Raw genomic sequence first — 23,538 nt, 5'->3', positions numbered from 1 at the left:
ACAGGAGAGAAGGGTGGATTTCTGAGTATTAATGTGAAGACCCGATGCCAAAGCAAAAAGATTCCAGGCCACCATTGCCTGGTTAACATTAATACGATCTGCCTTAAGGAACATAAAAGAATCATTTGCCAAAGATTGACCCACAAGCTGGTCACCACTGGGAAGAGTTAAGCCGACTATCTTATCTTGAGCTGCCAACTTATCCAGTAATGAGAGCATGGGGTGAGCTACCAAAGCAAACAGCAAAGGGCTGAGAGGACAGCCTTGCCGAAGGGACTGAGATAAGGCAATTTCCTCTGTAATTCCTCCATTAAGAGCAATACGGGCCACAACACCTTGAGTGATAGCATCAACTAGAGAAATCATACGGGGCCCAAAACCCATTGTAGACATTAATTGCTGCAAGAAAGACCAGTTGACATGATCAAAAGCCTTCTCAATATCCAGCTGAAGCATAACAACCTGTTGGCTAGAAGCTTTGGCATAGTCAATTCCGAGCTGAACATTCAAAATGTTGTGCAGTATATTTCGACCTTTAATAAAACCGTATTGACACGGATGAATGAGGTGAGGAAAAACTTTTTGTAATTTGTTGGCAATAATTTTGGATAAGATTTTATATAACAATCCCATAACAGAAATGGGCCTCCATTGTTTCAAAGAGGTTGGAGAGGGAGCCTTGGGCAACAACCTGATGACAACAATCTTCCAATCCTTAGGCATCATACCAGAGTTCCATACCTGCTGACACAAGCGAGTTAATGGGTCCTTAAGTAGTACAGCTCATTAGGAAGCCCATCCCAGCCTGGACTTTTCCTTGGAGGCAAGTGAGACAACACATCTACCACTTCATCTTCAGAAATATCAGCCTCCATTAGATTCACCCATTCTGGTTTGACCTGATTACTAACCGAATGCGGAGAGGTCATCGCTTGATTTGTAGAAACACAGGCATTAAAATCACCCATAACAAAGCCTTGATGAGCCATGGCAAGGCAGTGTAGGTCTTCCCAAAGTTGACGATGTTCCCTTGCATTAGAAGGAGCATACACGCCTACAATCCACAAAACCTCACCCTCATAAATTATTTCAAGAATCAAAAATCGGCCACAAGGGTCTTAAGAGACCAATGATGGATGTAGGGAGGATTTGACCGCCAACATAACTCCCGATTTGTGCGGAGGACGACCAGTAAAGAAAATTGCATAATCCTTATATACATATGAAGATCCAGCCAAAGCGTGCTGTTTAGGCTCCACAGCACAGAAAACATCCCATTTTCCAGCTAGCACCACTTTCCACAACTGGTACTTCTTTCCGCCCAAAGAAATATCTTTCACATTCCATAGAGCAATTTTCATAGTGAATCACAAATGAGAAGAACTACTGAACCGCCGCTTTGCCTTTCCCTTTTACATCAATAGCCTTGGCAGCTTGGAATCTCTCCATTTCACCTCAAATAACATCAACAAGATTTGCCCTTTGCAAGCCGGCAATGGAAGCATGGGAAGGGAAGTGCTGTTGTTGGAAGCGGAACACATCCTGAGGAGGCACAAGCCTCCCACGTGCATTGAAGCGCAAAGCAGAATGAGAAGGCCTTTTATCTTCTACTGCTGGAGCACACGAAGATTGGGGTTTCATATAAAACCACCTTCATCTACGTTGAAAGGTTTGAGTGATAGGGGGCGGCGGACGATGGGTAGGAGTGGAGCGAGAATCCTGTCTTGCGTTACGACGAACCACTATAACCCAAGAATCTTGCTGAAGAGGCGAATTCTACCCACCCGCAAGCCAAGCATGCTCCTCACCAGCATGGTAAACGTCCTTCTTGCCTTCATTATGATCATGTTGGGAAAGCTGCTCAGGATCAACCATGGGCTTCTGAATCGTCCGCTGAGGGAGGTGGTCTTGCATTTCCATATCTGGGTCCATAGGGCATTGCCCTACCTCCATATTTTTGTCGCATTCAGAAATGAACTGGCCTAACTGGCCACATCTGAAACAATGTCCTGCAAAAGTACCCCATTTCAACTCATACACCAACGTTTGTAGCCTTGGAATCTCAAAACGAATCTTCATCGAGCAAGGTTTCCTTGTATTCCAAAGCATACATGCCCTATTCCGATTGCGGGAATCCGGCGGAGGTTCAAAACCTCCCCAATGGTTCTCAAAACCAAAGGGAGGAGTCTCTAGAGATGCCAGGGAAATCCACCACCTCTACCCAAATTGGGCATGCTTGTCTTAGCACTTCGTGAAACTCAGCCATGGGCCTACAAGGGACCACATGAACTAGTTGTCCATCCATAAACAAAGAAATGCGTTGCATAATAAGAGCTTGTACTTTTGCAAATTGAAAAAGAACCTCAAAGAACCCCTTCGGGGCATCATAACTCTCTTCCACAAGGGGGACCTGCATATGCCCTGAAACATCTTCAGAGCATTGTTCAAAACTGGCAAGCATAGATTGCAGCCAAGCACGAATTTTGGTGATCAAAGGGGTCCTTCCAGTAAAATAAAATTTGGTTGCCCTCTCATGGAAAGCAGATATCTGTTGTGAAACCAAGTCTGTTTCCATGACTGCAACTACTTGATCCCCATCCGGTAGTGTGTTAGCTTTATCCTCATTATGATGGACATACTCTGACATAAGATGATTGGCAATGGCCAGCATGAATTGTAAAGATCCATTGGGCTGTGAACAAGAAACATGAACCTTTGATTGAGATCAATTCGGGTCCAAGACCGGTTCTTCAACTGACATTCTACGACGTTTGCCCATCTCTTCGCTATCCTGCAATGGCCCGAGTTCATTAGCTGAGGAATCGCCATCTAGATGAGCGAAGTCTTTGCCATTCCCTTGCCCAATCTACTGATCGAGAAAGGCCATATCGATGACATTAGATTGCAGAGCCAGAGTGTTACTTTCCATTTGGTCGCTGGTAGGAAAAATCATCCTTACAAAATCAAATTGAAGGTGCAAGCAGTGTTAGGGCGATGTAGGTGGTGTTAGAAATGGTGCAGCCTAGGCCAGCCTTGTCCTTCTGTGTGTGTGTGTGTGTGTGTCTACAGAGGCAAGACTGCTATCTATGTAAGTGTGCAAGGGCGGATTGCAGGAGTAATAAGAGAATGTCCAATCTGTAGCCTCTGGTCTACAGTAATCGTCACACACACACACACACACACTCTCTCTCTCTCTCTCTCTCTCTCTCTCTCTTTTTTCCGTAAAAGGTAATTGTATTAATTACAAAAAAAATAAAGATTACTTGATTACAAGATACATGATGACAATCTAAGCCATCATGTGAAGAGGTTCCAGTACTACAAGTTACAAAGTCATGGCAAAGACGCGGAGGAAATTGCCATATGCCAGGGACGTAAGTCCTCCCTAGAGAGCATGTCGGAGTGCTGGAGAAGATCTAACTGCCAATACAAGAGGCCCTTAAGCCTAGCAATATGCCCCTGAACATTATAGGCGGAATCAAAAAGAAAAGCATTCCGAATGGTCCAGTTATGCCAATAGCCCCAATATCAAAGAAAGTGATACATGAGCTTCATATGTGGCTGTGCCGGAGTGGGGTATTTGGGTTGCCCAAAAACCCAATCAAAGGGGCGTAGGGTGAAACCAACCACCCCTCGCCAAACAGCCGACAAAAATAACTAGACTTTCTTAGCGATGGGGCAGAAAATAAATCGGTGCCGGGCAAATTCCACAGTAGTGGTGCAAAAGAAATAGTTGCCATTGGAGATTTGTCGCTTGGAAAGAGCTGATGCAAGCGGAAGACCACCAATCATCACTCTCCAAAGAAAGACCTTATATTTGAAGGGTGTCTTGTTCAACCAACCCTCCATCACAGTTGCCCTCCACCATGACCGGGATTTACGTAATCCCCATAAAGCATTCGCTTTAGTAACCAGCCATAGATGATCTTTAATCAGAAGATGATACACCTGGTTAGCAGAAGCTTTGCTTAAATTCAGCCGGCCTTCTAAGTCCCAATCCTGCCAGGGATGATTCGAAGCAAGGGCAGGAAAGGGTTGTCTACTCTGGAGCATCGTCAAAAGCTGTTCCCATAAATGCCTATATCCACGAGGGATCCTAAAAAGCCTCCTAGCTGTATGAAACGATATTAGCACATTGCGACTGGCAAGGGTGGCATCCGCGACTGAAGATAAGTCCAAACGTGCCATCCGGTTGAATTGTGGTCTAAGCTCGTGTTTACCTTCCCATGAAAGTAAACACAAGACTGCCAGTAATTCCAATTGAAAAGAGTTAGTAGCTAAGCGATCCTCCGCTGGATGCCACTGAGCCTTCTGGAGGACCAGTTTCCAGGAACATACCAAATGAGTAAGCAGCGATGAAGAAGAACTAGAGAACCGCGAATCAGCATTAAGAACATGCCACCAAGAACTCCGGATTTGGGTATTGCCATGCAGAAGCCCACGGTCCTCAAGGAAATAACGGGCTATAACGACCCACGGATGATGATCCGAGCACATGGCGCGGAAAAGAGACCAACGGAGTGCCAGCATGTGAGTTTGGGCATCTAAAATAGCTCCTCCACCCATGCGTTTGGGGGTGCACGCATGCGACCAAGAAATCCAGGAAATACCTGCATGCAATGAGTCCTTTTTCCATAGCATGAAACGAATAGACTGAGTAAGAGCATTTAGAGTCGTAGTAGTCCAGGGCAGCAATGGCAAGAAATATGTGAGCATTGGCAACATAATTGTCTGGGCTACTTTGAGGCAAACATGGAAGGGCTAGGCCTAAGACTTTCAATATAGAAACTTAGCCACCATTTTCTGAGAAATCCACTGCAGAAGCTGCTTTGGGGGATCATCAACACCCAAAGGGTACCCAAGATGCCTGACAATGGAGCCATGAGGAACAACCATACCCTGCCAGTCCAAGGACTGCAAATCCGACTCCATGCAGCTGAGAATGGCTGATTTGAACGCATTGATGCGAAGGTTGGACGCCTAATCAAAGAGAGCCCAAACATCCAATGCTTTTCGAAGGTTATCCTTGTCCGCACACAAAATCATAAAGCTATCATCAGCCAAGGATTGACTAATGAATTGCTGTCCAGTAGGAAGCAACAATCCGGCCAACTGAGTAGAAGCTGCCATATGAGATAACATCGAAAGAACTGGATGAGTCGCAAGGGCAAAGAAGAGAGGGCTCAAAGGGCACCCCTGTTTGACAGAGCGGGCAAGGACAAATGGCTCAGTAACACCTCCATTCAGCATGACTCGCGAAGACGCCGCAGCACTGATGGTGTAGATTAGACGAGACATCCGAGCACCAAAGCCCATAGCAGACATAAGTTCAGTAACGAAAGACCAGTAACGGAAGACTAGTCCAGATAGTCAAAAGCCTTTTCCAGGTCCAGTTGAATCAGTACGACCTCCTGATCAGAATGCCTTGCATAATCAATTGCCAGTTGGGCATTTAATACATTGTGCAGAATGTTTCGGCCCTTAATGAAACCATACTGGAGAGGGTGCACAATGGCAGGGAGATGCTTATGGACCCGATTCGCCATTACTTTGGAAAAGATTTTGTACATAGAACCCATCAAAGAAATTGGGCGCCACTGTTTCAACGTAGACGGTGAAGGGGCCTTTGGAAGCAGTTTAGTAAGTCCTTTCCATGAGGAAGGCATGATCCCCGTTTCCCACACCTACTGAAACAAAGCCTTCAATGGTTTCGCCAGTTGGGTAGCAAAAGCCTCAAAGAACTCATTGGTGAGACCATCCCAACTCGGGATTTTATCCTTGGGCAAGTGTAACAAAACGTCCATAACCTCTGCCTCACAAATATCTGACTCCATAGTAGCTTGCATGTCCTGCGGAACCTGATTGCGGACCAGGTCATAAAAAACCGAACGGGCATGAGTAATTTGGGTTGAAGGTGGAGAAGTGGAACCAAGAAGGTCGCGGAAATAATTCTTGCACATATGCACAATAGTCTGCGGATCCAGGATAAGGTGCCCTTCTGCATCCTCGAGTCTGGTCATATTCTCTCGAGCAGGAGAGGCATGGAGAGCTCGAAAGAACTTATGAGTCTAACACGCACTATCTTGCAAATTCTCCGTCAGATGTTACAATTTGGCCTACTGATACAATTTCAACTGAAACTCTTTAATAAGATCAGCCATCCACATTGCCAGTGCTAGCAAAAATGCATCATCCGGAGTGTCCACCAGTAGAGAACGAACCAAAGCCAGCAGATCCTCCGCTACTTGTCGACGCCGCCGACAAAGAGACGCATGATAGATCCCATACTGCCGAGCAACCCGCTGCACATTAGAGAGTAATCTTTCAAATGAAGTAGTGCCCTAAGAGGAGAAGTCCAAGAAGAATCTATCAATCAATTGTTGCATATAGCCCTAAAAGATCGCATGCTTCAAGTAAGATGAGTTGAAACGCAAAGGGAGTCTCTCCAGAAATTGCTTGAAAGGTGCAATGGGTTGTGCAAGCAGCTCAAGCTGCAGAGGGAAATGGTCCGACAAGGCATATTGCTGCAACACTTTCATTTCGAGCATCTCGGGAAGAAAATAATCATTCTACATGATGTATATGCGGTCCAACTACGACCATGTTGTTGCATATTGGGCAGAATGGAAAGTAAACCCTGTAAAAGACGGGTGTAGCCAGGACCAGAGATCTTGCTTAAGAACAGCAAGAGCTAACTCATGCCACATACGACTTTCCGGCGCATCCATTACCGAATGCTCCGATGTGGATTGGGAAGAATCAACACACATATTGAAATCCCCCATCAAGAAGCCCCGTCTGCCAAGTGACAAGGAGGTCTGCAAAGTCTGCCAAAGCTTCCGACAAGATAACGGATCATTCGGAGCATAGAGGCCAAGTAACCATAAGATCTCCCCTTCAAATAAAATTTCAATCACCAGAAAGCGGCCATGTACATCATTTTTAATAAGAACAGGCTGATATTTGTCATGTACAATCATGAGCACACCCGAATAATGCATGGCCTGTGTCCCTGCATAGAACAAACGAAAGCCATGGCAATCCACAACTTTTCCGGCTTCTCCGTGACTCTTGTGCTCAACAGCGCATAGGACCTTCCACTGATTCTCATACAATACAGTCCACATGGCATGTTGCTTGTGTTGAGAACAAATTCCTCGCACATTCCACGTGGCTATTTTCATGTGTATTCAAAACAAAATTAGGTATGAGGCACAGCTTGCCTCGATTTGACTTTTTTTGCGAGAATGTCCAGGACTCCCTCGTCTAAGAAATCCGCGAACACAGCAAAAGAGTTCTAAGGACCAGATTTGGAGGTAGATGGCATATTTGTTGGCTTGGGGATGGAACGGGGATAACGACGATCCCACGGGGTAATGACGTTGCCTCTGGTATCAAAAGCCAGCTTAGCAGGTGGACCCTTTGGACGATCCGAATACATTTTCCTGGCGGTCTGAGGACGGGGAGCAGAGGAAACCATAGCAGGAGCAGAGCGCTCTGAAGACAACATTTCCTTCCTGTGCATATAGGTACGCATGGAATCTTGTGAGGTAGTAGGCATAGTATTCTCCATGCCAGCAGCAACCTTGTTGCCTTTTTTTGCACGTACTTCAACCCAATCAGTGGCACGGGAATCCAGACCCGAAGCCTGTTGTTTACCTTTGTCCAGAACTTTAGGCGGGTGGATGGTATCCAGCGATGGAGCATCACACACCATATCTTCCATGGGCGGCGCAACATGGCCAACATCTGAAGTGTGTTGCTGCTCCGGGCATTTGGCCATAAAATGCCCCAATTGTCCACAAGAAAAGCAATGTCTTGCAAAATTGCCCCATTTCAAACGAAAGTGTAACGGATGCATGCCAGAGCAATTGAGACGTAACCAAGCAGGCCTTTTCCTTGCAGTGTTCCATAACTTACACAACCGGTTGCGATTCACAGCCCTTAGACTTGGAGGGACCAGAACAGTGCCCACAGCGGCCATAGCATCCCTTCAACAGTGGCCAATAGACAACCGGACAATTTTCCACTTCTACCCACACAGGGCATTCACGTTGCAGCAGACACTGAAAATCTGCCATTGGGCGCCATGGAACAACATGAACCAACCGGCGATTAAAAAACAAAGGCAGTTTAGCCAGGAGAGCAGCACGGTGCGTCTTAGATTTCAACAGGACCTCAAAAAAACCTCGGGGCCCAACAAAAATCTCTTCAACACATTCCCCTTGTAGCAGACTCTGCAGCCACTGGCGAATACGAGAAAGCAGTGGGATTCGACCAGTGAAGAAGAGTATCACAGCGCGATCATAAAACATCGAAAAGGAGCGTAGGACAGTTTTTGGGTCCACAGTGGCTTTCAGAACATCGTCAGGTGCAGAGTCAGAAAAGACTTCTTGATTATGTTGAACATAATCGCCAAGCAGAGTGTTGGCAAATTCCAGCAAATGTTTCCAGTCAACATCCTGAGAGTCCAGAGAATTCGAAGCAACCTGAGCATAGGAACGATCCTGATGAACCAATGTCTCTTTCGAAGTATGCTTGGTACGTTTACCCGCAAGCTGGATGTCAGGACCAGGGGGCATCTCTTCGGTGCACAGAACCATATCCTCAGGTTCCTTAGTATCAGAATCCGGACCAAGTGCTGCCACCGTTTAGTCTATGAAATCCAGATCTAGACCAGCCATCTTGTATCACGATTGGATCTCGAAGGAGGACTCCCGCGCGGTGGAGAGCGGGAAACGCGACCTTGTCCTCCGCAGTCGCGACCTGTCCCAAGAAGGCACGCAGCAGGGCACAACCCTAACAGTGCAGGGGCAGGAGGGCGGAGCACAGGGCGGGCAGTCGATGGCAGAGGGGGAACAGTCGGGGGCGCAGGGCAAGGGCTAGGCGTAAGCAAAAATCCTAACGCACAGGGCGAAAGGGCGAAGCGCAGGCGAAACGCAGCCGCAAAGCCCACGGGGCTTCAGAGTTAGGCGACAGTGCAGGCAGTGGGGCAGGCGACGGGCGTCAGGATCAGACGACGGCCAGACAGGCGTCTGAGGTAGCACAGGGCGACGGGACTGCAGATTGCAGGGCAGACAAAAGTAGACGGGCGGCTACAGGCGTGGCAGCGTGAGTGGTCAGGGAAACGGCGCAAGGACCAGGACATCGCTGAGGAGCAAGTCGCGAGAGCCGAACGTTGGCGATACAGGCGGGCGACGGCAGGGACTCCAGCCTTCGAGACGAACGATGGGCAGGCGATGGCCTATGGCGTTTGTACGCGGGGGGAACCAGGCCACGGATGGCGACGAGGCGGCAGGTCGCGAGCAGGCGCCATCGCTCTCTATGTGTGTGTGTCTCTCTCTCTCTCTCTCACACACACACACACACACTCTCTCTCTCTCTCTCTCTCTCTCTTTGGCATGACGGGACGTATCTAGCGTGACAGACGTGTTTGGCGCGATGGATGCTTGCGTGACAGGACATGCCTGGTGTGATGGGATCCTAGCATGTCATGACCGTCCTACTAGAGGCGGCAGTTTGGCGGGAGCAACGTAGTGACGGCAATGTGGTGGGACTAGCGTGAGTGTTGACACGAAGGGACTGCTTTGCAAGGTCACATCTCTGCGCAGGGAGATAGCTGTTGTCCTGGAGGGCTATGTCTCTGTATAGGGAGACATACTTTCTTGGAAGTTGCAAGGGTAGTGGCAGTCGTTTAGGGGTGTCTATGGGGTCAATGTGGGGTTGTGCAAGGTACAAATGCAAGCACACTGAGTGGCTGTCTTAGACTGCGAGATGGCAGAGACTATTGATAAAGAAACCAGTGGATAGGAGACCAAACTTGATACACAAAAAATTGGGCTAACCATAGGAGGCACTGCATCTGAAGGGCAGTACAAGACCCCCGCTAAGGACAAAAAGTTCTAGTATAGACAAAACGGAAGGAGAGTTTGTGAAAATGCCACTCCCACAAGTGCCAAGTGATGGACAAAGATGCAAAGGCTGATTGCAACAAATGGTTTGGATGACATGAAAGCCCTCATAAGACCTAGAGATTGCATCAATATGCATGCCAATGATTGACAAGGTGTCAAGTGACATGAATGCAATGCATGAAACATGGGGAAAGGAATTGAATGCTAAAATGGATGCAAACTTGAAAGTGTGCATGAGGGTGTGGGGCAACATGCAACAAAAAAGTCATGAATAACATGGATACAAAGCAAAAAGATACGTATGGAAAATTGTAGGAGATATTCAGGAAAGAACCAAGTGTTGCTATAGAAGCAAATAGGAAATCATGCTCTAATGGCTGGGATGATGCAAAATATAAAGAATTCAAGGCTGAATTGCAAATGGATATGATAGATAACTTGAACAAGGTAAGGGACGCTTGGAAAGTAGATATGAATGCATAAGCGTAGATATGGATGCATTGAAATTTGATACAAATGCACACATAGCAGCCAAGGACATGGAGATCGCTGAACTCAAAAGGCAGTTAGAATCATGTAAGAATGATTTAGTGACATACAAGTCAATGATGGATGCACAAACAACAATGCCAAACGCACCTAAATTGAAGAAATAGGTGGAAAGTTTAAAAAAAGACATGCACACATGGGTGAATGTGGCAGAGGGAGCTCAAAAGAAAGTAGAAAATGTTTAGCAAACAATGAACGAAAATGCACAATGGATTGAGGTAGTCAAAGGAAACAAAGGGATGCCTCAGAACAAAGTAGAAATGATGAATGCAACACTAGAGGAGGAAGCAAAGAGGAAACTCCATGCATTGCGTGTCTGTGGTGGGGTGGGCTAAAAAAAGAAACCCCCAAGAGGATGCTAAAACACTTTGTGCTAAGATGGGTGCAGACGAGACACGCATTATGGATGCTTGGAGGATAGGTGATCCAAACGACAAAAGAGATCAGATCCTCATACTGAAATTTGAGGACATGGATACAAAGCAAAAAGATACGTATGGAAAATTGTAGGAGATATTCAGGAAAGAACCAAGTGTTGCTATAGAAGCAAATAGGAAATCATGCTCTAATGGCTGGGATGATGCAAAATATAAAGAATTCAAGGCTGAATTGCAAATGGATATGATAGATAACTTGAACAAGGTAAGGGACGCTTGGAAAGTAGATATGAATGCATAAGCGTAGATATGGATGCATTGAAATTTGATACAAATGCACACATAGCAGCCAAGGACATGGAGATTGCTGAACTCAAAAGGCAGTTAGAATCATGTAAGAATGAATTAGTGACATACAAGTCAATGATGGATGCACAAACAACAATGCCAAACGCACCTAAATTGAAGAAATAGGTGGAAAGTTTAAAAAAAGACATGCACACATGGGTGAATGTGGTAGAGGGAGCTCAAAAGAAAGTAGAAAATGTTTAGCAAACAATGAACGAAAATGCACAATGGATTGAGGTAGTCAAAGGAAACAAAGGGATGCCTCAGAACAAAGTAGAAATGATGAATGCAACACTAGAGGAGGAAGCAAAGAGGAAACTCCATGCATTGCGTGTCTGTGGTGGGGTGGGCTAAAAAAAGAAACCCCCAAGAGGATGCTAAAACACTTTGTGCTAAGATGGGTGCAGACGAGACATGCATTATGGATGCTTGGAGGATAGGTGATCCAAACGACAAAAGAGATCAGATCCTCATACTGAAATTTGAGGACATGGATAGAGAAAGGGCTTTCTTATCAAAAAGAAAGGATTTGAATGGTGAAAAAAATCACCTCGATGAGGATCTCACACCCACACAATTAGAGCACAGAAGGGCTAGCATGCCAAAAGTGTTGGAGGCATGTAAAGAAGGCAAGTATGTTGTGTATAGAGATGGCAGAGTAGTCATAGCAGAATGGAGGTCACAATGACGGTACAAGGCCTATGAGACATTAAAGATGTCCCTTTGGAATTGTAATGGTTTAATGAGACTTGGTGCAAGTTATTTTGAGGATACTTTTCGTGGGATAGACATGGCTATGTATACAGAGACACATCAATGTATAAATTCTAGATTACCAAATGTTGTGGGATACAAATGGGAAAGCGTCCATAGACCTCAACCCCGTAGACTAGGAGGAACCAGGGGGTCAAGTGGGGTGGCTATTCTTTATCATGAGAGCCTCCAAGTCATGATTCATGTGGTATCACGAGATGTGCATGCTAGATATATGTGGGCAAGCTTGAGGATAGGGCACCCAAGGGGTCTATATGTTGTAGTATGCTACTTGCCACATGTCTCTTCAACATTTGCTCCTAGGGAGGGATCACCATTGAAGTACTATATGAGGATATTATGAGATATGCAAGCATTGGGGACATACTACTAGTGGGAGACTTTAATGCTCAAACATGAAGTGAGCAGTCTGCCTTTTATGATATTGAACATGAAATGTTTAAGGAATTGGCATTAGATGAACTAGGGCTTGTGAGGACATCTCAAGATAAGGAGGTGACAGCATATGGATCCCATCTGCTAGTTTCAGGAAGTGCTCACGAATTGGCTATATTCAATGGCCTATTAAGATGGGCGGGAGTGGATGCTTTCACTTGTTGGAACAACAAAAAAGGTGCCAGAGTTGTGGACTATGTAATGGACTCGCCAACGTTAATTCGAGGAATTAAACATTTTGAGATATCTAATAAGCCGATTGGTATAGCAGCCGATCATGTGATCCTAAAATTTACTCTAGCATGTGGTCAGAGACAAGAAACATGCACACAACTACACACATTCTTGCATCATGAATTTCTAGAGCAAACGTTGCATATCTATAGTGATGCAGTATGAGATGGCTTAAGTCCGCTAGACCAACATGAACCATTGGAAGATGTCAGTAGATCTCTAGCGAAGGTTTTACATACTGTAGCTTCAGAGGCATTCCCATGTAAGATGGGCTCTACTGCAATACACAGATGTACTGCCCCTCAAAATGCTTGGTATGATGATGAGTGTAGACCCACGCCTACAGAGGGATATTACACTAGGGACATGCACACACAAGTAGGCACGAAAGGTCTTTCGTTGTCTTGTGCGGAAAAAGAAGAGAGATTATTTAGCCAAAGTAGAGCCAGAGATGTATCAATGCTTTTTAAGTAGAGACAGCAAGAAGGCATGGTGGAAGTTTCATGGGAGACAACCCCCAATTCAGTTGACATCACCTATGGTATGGCATGAACATGCTAGGGCACTGTGTGATGTTCCATCACAAGAACAGATACCCTGTCCATCAAACTCTAGGCCAACACAACGTGGTTTCTTTACGGAAAAGATGGTAAGATATGCCATTTGGAGGTTGAAGAATGGGAGAGCACATGATCAAGATGGCCTCGTGGCAAAGCATTTTGCACATGCATGTTATGCTTGGCCCCTATTTTGGCAAATCTCTTCAATAGAGCCGTATGTGAGGGGTTTCCAAGAAGTTGGTGTGACCACACAATAGTGCCGATTTTTAAGAGTGGAGATCCATTGGTTGCTAACAACTACCGTACTATTATGATTCGCCATATTCTAGCAAAGATATATGCCTCTATTGTGGAGTATGAGTTGAGTTGGTGGGTTGAAACAAAGAAAATATGGTCTACAAGACAAGTTGGCTTCTGCCACGGATACAATACACTAGACCATATATTCAAGTGAAGGGCTTTGATTGAGGAGGGATGATCATGGAGGAAAAAAAATCTATTGTTGTTTTGTGGATTTCCGCAAGGCTGTTGATGCTGTACCATGTGCAAGACTCATGCAAATTTTGCGGGTCATTGGGGTCCCAGAGGATGTGCAGTGGTGCATTGTATGAAATTGTGACAAGGAGAGTAGGAGTGCTTGGAGCCACAACAGACTCAGTGTCTAGCACGGTTGGTGTAAAGCATGGTTGTTCCCTCTCTCCTTTGCTGTTTGGATTGTACATTGACGAGATTTCGGATTACATGCAGATATGGGGTGGTATAGGAGCTAGATTGGTTGGGGTATTGATACCAATTTTGTTATATGCAGACGATATGATGCTTATCTCAAATTCACCTGAGCGACTATAATGACATCTAGATGCATTGCATGTGTTTAGTGAAGATAAGGGTCTCAAGGTTAATCTTGGAAAGATTAAAATTATGGTCTTTAACACCTCCGCAGCTTGGGTGACATTCTCAAAGCATGACTTTATGTATGACGGTCAACTTGTGGAAATGGTTAGACAATATGTATACCTCAAGGTCACTTTCAAAGTGCCACAATTTTCATGGAAGGAGACTTCAGAGGCTAGGCTTGCACGAGCATATGCAGCTTAGGGTACTCTAGAGCGGCAGTGTGCACACATACAGTTTCAAGAGCTTTTTGACACTTTAGTTATGCCCACACTACTCCATGGGGCAGCCATTTAGGGTCCAAGCCTTAATCATACTAGACGAAGTCCACTTATGGACTATGATGGACCCAAAGCACAACATTATGATGGCTGGGAACATATGGAAAGACCATTGGTCATGATGATTGCACGCATGATAAGGGAAAAAGCCTTGGTACCACAAGAGATCATCCAAGCAAAATTGGGCGCTGCACCCATGGTAGTTGAGACATTATTCCAAGCAATTACTTTCCTCCAGAGGATATGGCAGCTCCCTAAAGACCAATTTCCTAGTCTAGTTATGGAGTCTTCAGGATAACTTGCAGTAGAGGGAGATAGCCAGTGTTGGTATGCACATATGAGCACTTGGTTGAACTTACATGGCATGAGTATAGATAGATTGCCACCGTTCGATTACAGCCTTGATTGCCTTACTTTGAGTCTTAGTCGTAAAGAGCTAAATAGTGTGATCAGAGCAGACATCACTAAAGTGGAGATAGAAAGGACTTGGTCCAAGCCACCTTTCCCATTAGGCATGAAAATGGCACAATACCAATGTCACTTCTTGCAACTTTCTCATGAAAACAGAGCACTACATTTGTAGATGTACTATATACTATGATATCCGAGGCCACTATCATTGCCTCTTTCAGGAGGGCTTTAGACCACTAAGACGGGTGATGGACTATGAGGACCAAATATGTTTGGGCTTTTTCTTATTGGATCTCTAGCAGTGTAGAGCAGTATTGTTACGTGATAGGAGGCGACCCTAGCCTTATCCACCCCTCTAGAGAGCAATTACAGACTTTATCAGTGTAGCTGAACCCCTTGCCAATGCCACCCCAGACACTACATCTCCTACTGATAGGCATCATCAAGGGACATCATCAAGAGGCATCACAATTGACAGAGCTACAACATTATGTAGAGCACGACGCCCTAGAGTACCTACTCGGCAACATAGGCATGCCCATATGTGTCACATTCGCATCATGATTGCTCGTTACAGATGCAAATTGGGGCGCTGACTTAGTCGGAGGTAGCTTGCAAAGTCTTGGTGGATTCTATAGACTGAGGGGGAGATAGTCTACACTCTTTTTAATCTTTTTGAACTTAGTTTTCCAGCTTTCTCAGTTTTCGATACTTCTCATTCCAATCTGCCATGTAGACCTACACATAAATTCATCTCTTCTTCTTTGATGAGAGATGATGATACCGGTTGTGATTATGGTCTCATAGGCCATTCTGGCCTTCTAGAGATGTTAATATATCTTACCTTATCTTATCTTATCTCTCTCTTTCAAAATAGGTAATTGTATTTATCATGAAAAAGTATAGGATTACAAAATTAGAAGATGCAGGATGGCCCTAGGCCATCAAGCACATAGCTGAAACAACTGACGCAAAGATCCTCTCTAAGATATCACAATCAAAGTACAAAGGAAGTGGAGTGACTAGAGGGGGGCAGAAGGAATAGGCTTTCTATAGATATTTGATGAAAGAAGTAGCAATCGCTAGAAATCTTGCGCTTGGAGAGTGGAGAGGCAAGAGAAAGGGCACCAATCAACATTCACCTAATGATGTCCTTGGATCAGAAAGGTGTTTTGTTGAGCCATCTTGTCATCATTTCCACCACGCTTGGCCTTTCTTGAGACCCTAGGTTGTGTTGCCCTTCTGGACAACCCAGTCCTTATTGCATATAAGCAAATGGTATATTTGATTGGCTGAAGCATGACCCAAAAGCAGTTGACCATTAATCATCCAATCCTGCGAAGGGGCCTCTTGGTCCAAAGAGAGAAGGGGCTACTTGGCCCATAAAGAGGTCAAGATGGCATTCCAAAAAATTCGGTAGCTTCAAGGAACACAAAAGTAGCGGTGAATTGGTCTAAAGGACATAATAGCCCCATTGGTAGGGAGAAGAGTATGAACAATAGTGATGAGTCGTAGACATGCCATCCTATTCAACATCAATCTTTGTTCTTGTTTGCCTTGCCATGTGAGAAGCTTTGAAAACACACACACACACGCACCCACCCACCCACCTTCCCACCCATCCTTGGGCAGCTCATTGAGGCAACCTTGGTTTGATGGCTTGGCTTCTTTGGGATGGGACCTTTTGGGTAGAAAAGAGAATCTAGAAGTGACTCTATCTTGGGACTTTTTAAAACCACCTCAGAGATGGTATTGAGCCATTAGAATTAAGATATGCACTAATTAAAATTTGTCTCCATTAATGCCAATTTCATTCTCCTTAAAATAGCCTCAAAAAGTAATTAATGTTGATAACCAAACCAAAAGACTTTATTTTTGAACTATAGGACAAATGCACAAAAATGATAAATCCTCTATACATAGACTTTATTGTGGGCATCCACATCCTAAATCCCTTATCGTCATTCATTGAGCCTTGAGCCTACAACCACCTATTCTCTTCATTGTTGCTCATACTCCATCCAAAGTTGTTATTGAGCTAAAACACACTTTATAGTTGATTAGCATTTTTAAATAGTCCCAAAGTAGGCTTAACTAATGAAAAACACAAATTTGAGAGAGTTTCAGTGGTCTCCCAAAATCCTAATTTTTAGGGCACCCTTAGACATCTATAAATAGATAGGTTGCCCACCATTCAGTTTCATTCTTTCAATGCAGATTTCAGCTATCAACGTTCACCCACATGGTGGTCTACCCTTTGTGACTGCTGCCACTTATTCAGCCCTTGCAATGCTTGGCACCTTGCTCTTTGGCTATTGACCATTGTCTGTCGCCCTCCTCCCTACTGCACTTGGACTCCTTTGCGATCCCTAGTGCGTAGTCTATCTTCTCCAGCTTGCGTTTGGACACTCCTCCACTAGGCGACAATTGGTAGTGATCTCCCACACCTTTCGGCGACATCCTAGTGCTTGCATTTGATCTTCACCTTACGTGGTGGGAGCTAGCGACCTTCTTCATGCTCTTGGCGGCTCTCCTACTGCTGCGTTTGTGGCTTTTTGCTGCCCCCCACATCATCAGGCATCATCCACAGTGGTCACCTCAGTTCCGTGACACTTTGGTGATTAGCGTTTGGTGTTTTCCGCACTCGGCATATGATAGGTGATCACAACACTTCGGATTTGTCTTTGGTAGACATCACTCTCTGACATTGCATTGCTCTTCCCTTGGGCATTCTGTGCACTCTTACATTCATTGACATCATTCATTCACTTCAGAGTTTTTTCTCTGTATTCGTCTTTGTGTTTGAGTTTTGAGTTTTTGCGTTTTGCGTTTTGCGTTTTGCATTTAGGGTTTGAGTTTTGCTTGTCTCTGTTTAAGTCTTTGTGTTTCAGTCTTGGTTGTACATGTTGTGTCTCATCAATGCAAACCCTAGCATATCTTCACATGGTACCAAAGCAATGCTTTTGTAAAGAGTATTGTGCGGTGATTGTGGAGGCTAGTTTTTGTGTGACACTCATATACGACTCCATTGTAACTCATAATGTCTCAAGTACCTTCTTCTTCGGATCCTATGATGCCCTATCAGGCTTCTCCATCATTGGAGGCTCAAAGAAGGCATTATGGTCTCGAGGAGGTGGTAGACACACCTTCACCTTTACATTTTTCTTTTTCTCGTTTTGGTCATCTTATAGATGAAGAGTTTGAGGAGTACTTGCACATCACGTACAATTCGGCTTACACTCCTCCAATGAGTGCTACTACTCCGTTTGGACTGATTGGTAAGATTGGACACATCTCTGATCTTGGAGGAACCACGATATTTGGCGCGTTTGGCGATCCATCTCCTTTATCTTAGCCAAGCCTTGTGTTTGGTTTGTATAACCCTTTTGAGTCGTATGAGCCAAAATGCTATGTTATTTCTCTTGTTGGTGTGCAGGATCCAGATGATTCGTAGTATGTTAACTTTAATAGAGGAGGTTCTCAAAGTAGATACTCTTCATTAGGTATATCTCTACCATCTATTTCATTTGAGCAAGTGAACCACACTTCTCAACTCCCTTCCACCCCACCACTATCTTCTCCACATTCTGATCTACTCACATCCTCCATCCAAAATCTTGTATTACACTTCACTTCTGCTCAAAGCACACTAGGCGTTGGATCTTCCGTCTCTGCTCCTAGCACTTTCTCGTTCTTCATCCTACCATCTACCTACCCTTCATTCACTCCACCCCTCGGTGCATCGTTAGGGGGAATGCTATCCTTTTACTTTGTACCTTCCACCTACCCTCACTTTACCACATCCTTTCACTCAGGGACGGCTATGATGATGGGCATTCCCCTTACTACCTTGGGACACTCACAGCCTTCCCACACGATGTTTCAGATGTAGGGATATCCATCCTCTACTTATGGAATATCGTAACATATCCCTTGGGTCACTCCTATGTAGGGATTTCTATCCCCTGCTTCACGTGTCCCTATCCCTCTACCTTGGGCTCTACATGCGGTTACCATGCCCATACCCAATCTACCCTTGTCCACATTTGGATCCGCTATGCACACTTCTCGTATGCATGGTAGGCACTCTGGGATTCCTTCCCAAGTGTAGTTTGCTCCTCCATCCTATTGCCCCTATTTATCCTATGCCCATTACACACATTTTTCATCTCCTAGCACTACCACTCCTGTTGTAACTGCCAAGAATGCCTTTATGGATAAGACTCATTTTAATGGGTCGAATTTCACCATTCGGTCAAACTTCATGTGTCATCGATTAGCTCACCTTGATCACATCTATTAATAGAGAGCTCGCAATGTCACAACCAATGTTGAGTTAATGTAGGGGTTGCGTCCTGAGTTCCACTCTTAAATATAGCATTTTCCCCTTACATTTGAGCATTGGAGTCATCTCATTGATTGCTATATGGCTCAAGATCACACTCCATGTATCAATCTCCATTTTGAGCTTCAAGAGTTTTCCATCAAGAAAGGGGATGATGTGAAAGTCTAGTTGGTCGAATATCGGTGGTTACTTGTCGAGTTTTCCACTACTGGCTCCTTGAAGTCAGGTCACTTTGTTCTTGAACAAGTTGCCCGACAAATACTTTCATTTTATCCAACACATTATCTCATTACCTAGATTGCCAAAATTCTACGAGTTTGAGTGTGAGTTTTTGAGATATGTGAGGTGGACTCAAAGTCGAGATTGACACATTGAGTGTGATTTCGTGCCACATAGCAATCAATGAGATGACTCCAAGGTTTAGATGTGAGGGGAAAATGTTGTAACTTAGTATGGAGCTTAGAAAGCAATCCTTGCATTAACTTAACATTCGTTGTGGCATTGCAGACTCTCCATTGATGGGTATGCTTAGGGTAAGCCATCGAGGGTCCAGGCTCAAGACTGACTACTAGGTCCCAGAGTCCTTGAAATTCAAGCACTTGTTGTATGAATTTCCACCAAGTGGTGAAATTCAACTCATTAAATTGAGACTTATTCGTGAAGATAATGTTAGTTGTTGCAACAGGAGTGGTAGTGCTAGGAGATGTATAAGGTATGTAATGGGAATAGGGTATCTAAATGTGGGCATGGATTGTGGACATGGTGACCACATGAGTACTCCATGGAGTAGGAATAGGGACACATGGGGTAGAGAATGGAAATCCATGTGTGGGATTGACCCATGGAGTGCATGAGAATGCACCATAAGCAAACTATGGAAATCCTTGCTCTAGAAGGCCGATAGATGAGGAGGTGAGTGATTCGGGCTAGTGCCCATCATAGCCGTCCCAGGGTGAAAAGAAGTGCTCACTTGTGGGTATGTGGAAGGCATAGTGTTAAAGGGCAGTATTCCCCCTAACAATGTACCATTGTGCAAGGAGAAAGTGAAGTGAGGGTGGGTAGTATATGGTGTGGAGAAAGAGAGTGCTAGGAGTGAAGATGGAGGTTTCAACTCCTAATGTGTTGGATGCAAAAGTTGATTGCAATCTGAGGTTTTGGAATGAAGAAGAGAGGAAATCGAGGTGTGGATCAGAAGAGGGCTAAAATTTACACATTGAAAATCATCTAGATCTTGCACACCAAAAGGAGAAATAAGAGAGGGTTTGATTCATACGACTAAAGGGGTTGTATGAACTCGACATTGGGCTTGGCCGAAAAGAAGAAGATGGATTGCTAGTTGTTTCAAATGTTGTATGTCCTCCATGATCGGGGATTGGTCTCACCAACTGGTCTAGATGTAGTAGCAAAGTTGGTAGAAGGGGTGTAAGCTTGACTATACTTGATGCACAGGGACTTTTCAAACTCCTTTAAGTGATTGAAATTTAGAACACAAGAAGAAAAAGAAGGTCAAGATGCAAGTGGGGTGTTGTCTTCCTTGCCGAATCCATAATGCCTTCTCAAGGCCATCCAATGATGGAGAAGCTTGATAAGACATCATAGGAGTCTGAGAAGGTGTTTAAGACATTAAGAATCAGTTATGTGTTGTTCATGTGCCTCGCACAAAACCAAGCCTCCACAATTTCCGTAGGATACTTTGTACAAGAGCACCAACTCTAATACCATGTAAAGATATGCTAGGGTTTGCATTGAGGAAACACAGAATGTACGATCACAATTGAAAAAGGACTCAAAAGAGTGATGTGCAAAACTCTAATGCAAAACACAACACCCAAAACACAAAATGCAAAAACATGAACACAAACAGAGAAGAAAGAGAACTCTAAAGTGAATGGATCAATGCTGTAAATGAAGGACAGAATGTACAAGATGCTCAATAAGAGAGCTATCCAACAGTCGGTGGCTCTCATAGGAGTAGGCTAAGGGAGGTGTCAATGTGTGTCGTCCACCAAAGATGGATCTTGAGTGCAGTAACCACCAGTCGGAGCAAACATTGATGAAGAAAAGTGCTGAAACACAAAAACGACCTGATGTAGATGATGGAAGTATCACTAGTAGCAGTGGGAGATTGGGTGACAACTGGAGACCATGTAGTGGAAGAGGGTTGATGGTTGAAACCTTGAAGACAAGGATAAGGCGGAATGGTGGGCAGCTTGTCTATTTATACACGTGGAAGGATCCTCCCAGATTAGGGTTTTGCATGTGGGACACACAAACTCTCTAGAATCACTCCCGCTTAATGAAACTTTTGGTAATTTACTATTTTGGGGCTGTCTTAAAGACCTAATCAGTGGGTAATGAATTTTAAGCACATGTGAGAGACTTAAATGAGGGACTCGGCAGATTGGCACGTTTCCTAGAGACTTCAGTTAAGCTTGCTGTGATTCTGAGAATGACAGATTTCAGCCTCCAGCAATTGGATTACCACAATGTGGAATAGTATTGGGCCCATTTGGAAGGAAAGCTCCTTGTATATGACTTTTATACAAATGTGGGTTAGTTGTTTCATTGCCTTCGATGCATGAAAGTCATTGCTTGTGGCATCATCTTAGACCCATTTGGAGCAAATGCTTGTAGAGCTGAACTCTTGAAGATTCAATGAAAGATTAACAATTTGACGGATTGCACAGGCCACATTTGGCACATACCAAAACAACTAATCTGTTGTCTGAAGATGGGTTGTGAGTGTTTTACCAATTGTTGCCATATCTATGAGAAAACTAAAAAAGGTTATAGTCCATCTTGTTCACATTGTTATTAGATAGTCTCTTAAATGCCCTTGTTTTTTCTTCTGGACTCTCTAGCAGTTTCAAATCATGTGTTGTTCAAAGCATGGAACAAATAGGCATGTTTTGGCACTTTCGGCCTTTGATACTTCTACTTTTTCCCAATGTTCTCTACAACATTCTCTCTATGATTGTTATCAGCTAGATGATAGATCATCAAAAACCAGATGTGATTCCCATCTGTGTCTCAGACATTCTTTATGGATCAGATTTCTGGTTTGATCTACTAGAGTCAAGGACAGTGGTTTGACAAGAAGAAAAGTGTGAGCATGTCTGTGTGTGTGTGATGTACACACACTTTTGGCAATGAGTGTACCGAAATCATCAAGAGGCCACATTAGTGAAAGACAACACAAAGCATTAAATAGACCTGTTTTGCTGGTTTTTTAATGGTGAAGTTAAACGAAACCCCTCATATTTAGGGCATCTATAAATGAATAGAACAATGGTTTGCACGAAAGTAAAATGAGGGAGAGAGACATACTTGAGGCAAATATCTTTATACAGGGTTGCTAATGATAACTATTGGCAGATCTTAGGTTTTCCCAGTAAGCGAGTTGGCCTGTTCATCAAGCAATCAATCATTTTTAGATCTGACTCGAATGGTGAAGATCTTGAAGGTTATGCTGGAGCGGGGCTGTATGATAGGTATACATTCATTCAAATTTCCTGTCAATTTCTGGATATAGTAAAATTAACTTATCCTGTTGCATGTTTGGTAAAAAGTCTGATCAATTGTGTGCCTTTGCATGCCCAACTTTTGCATACTTAGTGTTCCAATGGATGCTGAAGAAGAAAGGCCTGTGGATTACTCAACAGACCCCCTCATTGTAGATCCTAATTTTCAACAGACCATATTGTGCAAGATTGCAGAAGCTGGTGCAGCTGTAGAAAAGCTATATGGATCAGCCCAGGACATTGAGGGTGTAATAAAGGATGGGGAATTATACCTCGTACAAACAAGGCCACAGATGTAAACTACAAGCATTTTTTGCCTCTGCCTAACTCCACCATTCTCACTTGGAAAGTATCTCCAGATATGTGTCTTGTTTCTGCAATATCATGGAGATCGGTCATGTCCACATGTCCCCTTTCTGCAATAATATTGTAGCCCTGGTCCAGATATATGGCTGCTTTCTTAGAAATTTCCAGAGAAAATCAAATTTATGTGGCTTCTTTCTGGCATGTCACTGCAGGCCTTTGGTCTTCTACTACATGGTAAGACCATGTAAACTAATTATTTATGGCAGGAATTAAGATTGGAATCAGTAATCATTTGCCTTGTATGCATAGGTGATAATGTGCCATTGGCTGCAGGACCATGCTATAAAAGAAAATTTCTATGAAGTGCATGCAGCTGAGCAACTAAAGTAACGAATAATAGACCATCTGGAAAGAGGAAAGTGTGCTATCGGTTACAGGACCATGTTGGTTTATACTACATAGTTCTGATAGTTTCTGGATACACAATAATACAACCTTGGTAATTAATAGATTGTAGGTGTTAACTTTCTTTTACAAACTTGCAGCCCTGCTCCAAAAAGCTCATAAATGTATTAAGGCTGTAGTGCAT

At 44.2% G+C, this 23,538-nt stretch overlaps 1 protein-coding gene across 1 annotated transcript in view; it reads left to right on the top strand.

Annotated features, from left to right (window-relative positions):
* The window catches only part of SEX1 (Pyruvate phosphate dikinase, PEP/pyruvate binding domain-containing protein), a 113,374-nt gene extending 89,929 nt beyond the window's left edge, over nucleotides 1-23,445 (top strand). Inside the window, exons 34-36 of the mRNA XM_087679456.1 lie at nucleotides 22,498-22,613; nucleotides 22,738-23,183; nucleotides 23,283-23,445. Of these exons, the coding sequence (XP_087535582.1) occupies nucleotides 22,498-22,613; nucleotides 22,738-22,942 (321 nt within the window). The 3' untranslated portion in view covers nucleotides 22,943-23,183; nucleotides 23,283-23,445. The remainder of the gene's footprint in view (nucleotides 1-22,497; nucleotides 22,614-22,737; nucleotides 23,184-23,282) is intronic.
* Nucleotides 23,446-23,538: the final 93 nt, after the last annotated feature.

The sequence above is a fragment of the Lygodium microphyllum genome, chromosome 1 (genome assembly GCF_053477565.2).
Source record: "Lygodium microphyllum isolate KBCC chromosome 1, Lygodium_microphyllum_v1.1.10, whole genome shotgun sequence".
Classification (NCBI taxonomy): domain Eukaryota; kingdom Viridiplantae; phylum Streptophyta; class Polypodiopsida; order Schizaeales; family Lygodiaceae; genus Lygodium; species Lygodium microphyllum.
This window is presented reverse-complemented; position numbering and strand designations above follow the sequence as displayed.